Source organism: Danaus plexippus, chromosome 23, assembly GCF_018135715.1.
Source record: "Danaus plexippus chromosome 23, MEX_DaPlex, whole genome shotgun sequence".
In the NCBI taxonomy this organism is placed as follows: domain Eukaryota; kingdom Metazoa; phylum Arthropoda; class Insecta; order Lepidoptera; family Nymphalidae; genus Danaus; species Danaus plexippus.
In genome coordinates this window covers 4,217,670-4,224,278 of record NC_083551.1, presented here as the reverse complement: position 1 = coordinate 4,224,278, position 6,609 = coordinate 4,217,670, and the positions used below count along the sequence as shown (strand labels likewise).

The window sequence follows — 6,609 nt, the reverse complement described above, 5'->3', positions numbered from 1 at the left end:
AAAGCAATGTTGAGGACAATTCCGTAATGTGGGTGCAAATTCCAAATAAATAGTAGTCAACTACACTGCTGATGATTATGTAATCGGGCACACAAAAGCCTTAATTATGCATTCTCTTTTAGGAGTCAAAACCTTGATTCTGGACCGGGGAAGCCATTCTAGCCACAAGACCATATTTGATGATAGAAAACAAAAAAAGAATGTTTTTTAAATTGGGTAATATAAAAACATCGATTTATTATTCGTAAGTTGTTTTTTTTTTTAATTTAATTTAAATAAAATTAACATTTTAAACAGTTGATAGCGCTACTTATAATTACTTATTTGCATTTTAGTATACCGTTAAATGTATAAATATTATAATCTATTCTGTATAGTGACGTAGTGCCCGGTTATCGGTTTAAGTAAAACGTCCAGTTTGAACTCGAGCTTCGTGTGGTCGGCTTGCATTTTGAACCGCCGAAATACGTAGGATAGTGTCGACTTCATGGACATCATAGCGTATGTTTTACCTGGGGAGGTTAAAATTAATAAAATATTCACAATAATTAACAGATTTACATGAGTTCACATCTTTAAACTAAATGCAGACTGTTTAAAATCCTTAATCGATATGTATGGGCCTTTCAAGCGAAATTTTAAATAAAAAACAACAGACTTTCAGTACTATACTCGTGGCTGAGTTACTGATCACAGTATTACTCTGGCTTTCCGTCCCAATACCGTAGTTATATTCGTATGTAATAATAATAACTTGTATAACATTTTACTTAAAACTATTCAGTAGGTTTTGATGATTTGAATAGACACAATATTTATTAAAATATAAACTATACAACGCGACCCCCTTATTATTATTATATATGACCTGGCACCCGCACTGAGAATCCATGGAATGGTTAGTAGTTACGTCCCAGTAAGGAGAAAGATTTTCTAAAGATTTCGTTGTTCGTTTGAAATATCATATAAAAACAAAATTATTTTATCTTGTAATACAGTGAAAAGCAAGAAAAATAGAAACTAAAATACAAGTCCTATAAATATGATGGATTTCGTTACAAACAACCTCACCTATACAATTTCTCTTCCCGATGCTAAATCCGCCAAACGCATTTGGATTCTTCGGTAGCGTGGCAGGATCTAACCACCGTTCGGGCTTGAATTCGTTAACATCTGGACCCCAAATAGGGTGACGATGAAGCCCATAGTACAGGATCAGGCAATTGTTACCAGGTTTAAGAGTACAGTTTTCTAGAAAGAGAATCGGTGACGTCAAATAACAGTCAAAAAAGTATAAGTTTATATATAAACATTTATCAATTTCTATTTACTTAATTTGACCTCCCGATCGATATGTCTTCCAACAAATGGCGCCATTACGAAGAAACGCATAGTCTCTTTCAAAACGGCTTCCATATAAATGAGCTGTGAAAGATCCTGTTTTTCTATATCCCTATCACTATCACCAAACACTCTTTGTAATCTGAAAAATGTAATCAAAATAAACATCGTGATTCGCGAAAGAATATAATTATTTTTTTTAACAAAGGCGGCAAATGAGCAGACGGACTACCTGAGGAGGGTAGTACCATCGCCCTTGGACATCTGCAACACGGTTTTGCGAATGCGTTGCCATCCTTCATTGGAGAAGGGGGGAGGAAAGGGTGGGAAAAGGGTAACCGGCGCTCTCACTCATCGGACGAGACGCAGCCATTAAAGACTACTTCACGCCGATCTTCTGTCAGAGAGTGGTACTTCCCCATCCGAGCCAGCCCATGTTCGAGCTGCAGTAATTTGACCATAGCTAGATTCTGATAATTGAATATAACAATACTCACTCCTCATGAAGCTTCTCCTGAACTTCTGGATAAGATCCAATTAATATGAGAGCGAAAACTATAACGTTAGCTGATGTCTCGTGGCCCGCCATGATGATTGTGTTCATTTCGTCTCTTATCTCCTGATCAGTTAGCACACCACCATCCAAGTCCATAAGTAAATCCATAAATACCTTCAACTTTGGACCTTTAAAGTAAAAAGGGAAGTAGAGCAAATATATAGCAAATATCTTGCATCATTGCTTACGTACTTATTAAGTGGAGTAACACTTACTGTTTTCTGCACTACTTTCCGTTTCATTAAGTTTTCTAAGAGCTCTTTTGTTTTTGAGTACCTTCAAGAGATTTGGTTCATTAAAAATATAGTAAGCAGTACTGTTCACGTAATTTGACGAGGTAAGATAAGCATTAGAAATTATTACGAGATCAAGTTAGTTTATGTTATTGAAAAAAATATTATTAGATTGTTTGCTTTTTAATTACGAAGCATAAATATTAATAGTAAGAATTTAAATTAAAGCAATAAATTATGTGATCGCTAGTCTTGTCTTGACAGGACTAGCTAGTGGAAGAGTTCGAGAATACGATTGGGTGATTGAAATAAAATTTAATTACATTAAACAGTCTCACCTTATCCGACATTTCATGAAGGACTTTTATGCTTGCATCAAGTTTTTTCTTCAATTTACTGAACTTGAAAGTTATATCGGGATGAAGCCAAAACGTCTGGAACCTAAGAATGTTACCGTTAAGGTAATTTTCGAAAGCCTCCACATACTCATTCGCCTCCTCTGGTGTGACACAGTCGTCTAACGCCGTTACTGTAACAGACAGTACATTAAATAACATTTTTTTAACTTTGATCTTTAATTCCTAATCTTTATGGTCACTATTGATGTCGATGTCAACGGAATGCCTGAGTCTTCTCTAAATTATATAAACCTGAATCAGAAAAAAATATTTTAAAACTCAAAATACTGAGAATGCGATTAAAAATTACAAAAAAAAAAAAAAAGTTAGAGTAAGGACACTTGTAAGTTATTAATGATATAAAATTTCAATATTTTTTATTGGTTTTAAAATTATATAATAAAAAATTATATAACATTGTTGTTTACATTCAACATAAGTGTAATAAATAATAGTTTAAAAAAACTAAAAAAAAGTCGCTTTTATAAAAAATCCAACTAAAAAACAGAAAATAAAACTTAATAAATTTAGATTGAGAATAGTGTAATTAAAAAATAAATGTACATTATTGTAAAAAAAAGTGGGGTGCATAGTGTCAATAGTTTTAAACATTTAATTGACAGATGAGTAGAATGATCTTTACTTTGATAATATCATAAAAAGCACTGTAAATGCACCTCACGCTGAATGTGAATTAAAAATACAGGTTTAAAAGTTGTTCGAATTTTAAATTTCAAAATGATTTTCTGTAACTTAAAATACTACGATATACTTATTCCATATTTTTGATGATTAATTTTAAATTGTGGTTATTATATTTATCATAACCTTGTCATATTGACTTGTGTATAAGATTTAAGTAATCTCAGATTCATATTTAATTAAACATAATATATACTTACGACAAATAGTTTCCATGAAGTTCTGTTTCACGTACTTTGATTGGTCGAACCACCCTCTCCCGACTTCTACTTGCATGCCATCAACAAGCTTACGTCCCTGTTTATTGAATATTACCAAAAACGAATCAAGTATTTGTTGATTGAATGCTGGACTTATGAGTTTACGGTGCCTTTTCCATGTTGGTACTGTAAATAATATCACTTTCTATATAACAATATATTTAAAAACTAATTGTTTAAGGTTCACGCTTGTTATACGAGCTAAGATTAATTTAAGAAATGTTGGTTTGTATTTTTGAGCGCTGACGTGGGTCAAGAGGTGAGATTTTTTTTATGAATTTGTTTGTCAGTGTCTTAATTCAATTTATAAGTGGATGAAAGACTGTTTAATGGACAACAAACAAATGAAAAATTATAATTTAAGTTAATATTATATTGAACGGAGTTGAGGTTAGTTTTGTTTCACCGTAAGTGTCTGTTCAATTATTGTTATCGAATTGTCCTAAACATTCGAAAATTATTATATATTAAGGTAGCAATATAATTATATGATATATTAGGACTCAGATATACGGAGATGTGCAAAGTTTATTTTCAGAATAGTTGTAGTAATTAACAAAAAACGTCGGTGTGAGTATGACGTCATAGCACAAGAAATTTGAGAGGAAAATTTTAATTATAACTCACCCGGTGCATAAAGAAGCCCTGCACCCAACAGCTGTTTCGTAAATTCATAACTGAATTCGTCTTTTTGGAAGCACGTATTTGATAACAGGAAAATGTCGTCTGGATCGGTTAGGACTGATAAAATTTTGAAAAATATCAATATAAAATGAAAAACATATAACGTTAATTGTATAAATATAGAAAATTTACACAACACACGTGATAAACTAGTTTATATACAGTACCGTAAAATTTAAAGGGGCCGATTAGGAAATATGCAACGTGACCGAGCTCCAAACACCGGTGTGAAGACTCCTTTATAAATTCCCAGAATCCTAATGAAGATACAAAAAAACTATTGAACAAAGGAATTAAAGTTAGACACAATGAAACGAGTTAATTGAAACTAAGCTTCTCGGATCCCGTCCGTCCGTGGACACGGTCGCTGTAAAGTAACCGAAACATCGGGATTACGAAGATATCAGATAAAAAAAAAAAAACTAAAAAAACACGCTTTTATAAAAAATACAACTAAAAAACAGAAAATAAAATTTAATAAATTTAGATTAAGAATAGTGTAAATAAAAAATAAATGTACATTATTGTAAGAAAGCGTGGGGTGCATAGTGTCAATAGGTATAAACATTTAATTGACAGATGAGTAGAATGATCTTTACTTTGATAATATCATAAAAAAGGACTGTAAATGCACCTCACGCTTTTTTACAATAATGTACATTTATTTTTTATTTACACTATTCTTAATCTAAATTTATTAAATTTTATTTTCTGTTTTTTAGTTGGATTTTTTATAAAAGCGTGTTTTTTTAGTTTTTTTAAACTATTATTTATTTTTCATTTTTTAGTTGAATTTTTTCGTTGGGTTTTCCATAAAAGCGTGATTTTTTTAGTTTTTTAAACTATTATTTTTAAGAACATGAACCGGGCCAGACATTAATGTGTAGTTATTAACTACGTATGCGTAGTTCGCACACTAGCTCTATCTCTCTTACTCGCATGCAAAGGATGCGGAAAGGAATTAATTAATCCTGGCGAATCTAATTGGGATAATCGGATTTTTTAATCGAATTATTGCATTGTCATCGGTCTTTGACAGGTGTGCAAAGTTTCAATTAAATCTGATCGGTCAAAGTATGGCAAAATCGAGCTCAAAGGAGTCGGTTACAAACATACAAACATACAAACATACAGGTGAAGCTAATAAAAAGCGTGTTAAAGAAGCGTAGTATCCGAATAACTAAGTTACATTCAAATATGTCCACTCGAAAATTACACGTCACTAACCAAAACGTACTAATTTAAATATATTTTTTAATAGAATCTTGATGATGATGATGAATAGAATCTTATCATTATTAATTTTGTACAACTCGTATATTTGTTTGTAGATATTAATTTTTTTGGGAATATTTTAAAAATGAATGACGTCACCAACTTGTTGTGTTCCCGATAAGCAAATGGCCGTGTCCTATGAAGGGCAATGACCCTGGTAAAGGTGGTGGCTCGTCAGGATGTCTTCGGGTCTTCCACTTCAGATATAGGAACAGTGTGACGATCAATATCACCAACGCCAACATTTTATACAGCTTTCTAATTAAGAAAAATATAATTATCGTAAAACATTATCTACGTATACCTAATATTATTAAAGACTATTAAATTGTCACTTGAGTAATACATTTTCTTCCAATCGTATGGTCTATTTAAGACTATCATAATTATTAAAATATATATATATATATATTTAAAGGTTAATTGAAAAACGATCTAGTTTCTATGCTATGTAATAAATAAATGTTTTAAGTAAACTTTGCCCTAAAAAGGTCTTATAATTTCAGGAACATACACATATGTAATACTAATTCCCTTATAATATATATTATTTTTTATTAATAAATATTGTAATAAAAATAATTCTACTTACGTTCGGTTATGATATTCTCAAGCTTGGTTTAATTTCGATGATTTATAACATATTTATTTAAAATTACATATATATATATATATGATGATTTGTTACTTTACAAACGTCCGAACTTTTGAAGTGTTGCGAATGTTTTAAATTATATTAACGAAACATTAATATTCATTTAAACAAGGACTTTGAGCTAAGTAACGTAAAAAACGTAATTGTAATCGTTTTCGTATTACAAATACAATGCCAATGTTTAAAATATAAAAGTTTTAAACGACTATAGCCGTTTAGTTAAAAACTACTATCAGCCAAAAATGTTAATTAATACGGTGAAATTATAATTGTAAATTTAAATTAATTAAGTAAATCGATTTCGTTATTGTTTCCAGAAAATGTGATGTACATTTTTAAGTTAAAAATGAAAATGAATTAAAAAATATAATAACGAAAAGCAGGAAGGATGAGTAAATTATTTGTTATGTCACAATTAAGATTTCATTAGCTAATATGTGAAAGTAATTATACGAGTTTTAAAAAATTTAAATGTTGTTCATATTCGGTATGCCTACACCAAGTG

At 30.7% G+C, this 6,609-nt stretch overlaps 1 protein-coding gene across 1 annotated transcript; it reads right to left on the bottom strand.

Annotated features, from left to right (window-relative positions):
• Positions 1-234: 234 nt before the first annotated feature.
• Positions 235-6,184, bottom strand: LOC116774896 (cytochrome P450 4V2-like). The gene is made up of 11 exons (XM_061524135.1): positions 6,042-6,184; positions 5,553-5,707; positions 4,342-4,431; positions 4,118-4,231; positions 3,431-3,616; positions 2,469-2,659; positions 2,113-2,173; positions 1,839-2,025; positions 1,332-1,483; positions 1,072-1,251; positions 235-512 (listed from the first exon to the last, which is right to left on the bottom strand). Exons 2-11 carry the CDS (start codon positions 5,692-5,694, stop codon positions 358-360), a joined length of 1,458 nt encoding a protein of 485 aa, XP_061380119.1. The 5' UTR covers positions 5,695-5,707; positions 6,042-6,184; the 3' UTR covers positions 235-357.
• Between the last annotated feature and the right edge of the window lie 425 nt (positions 6,185-6,609).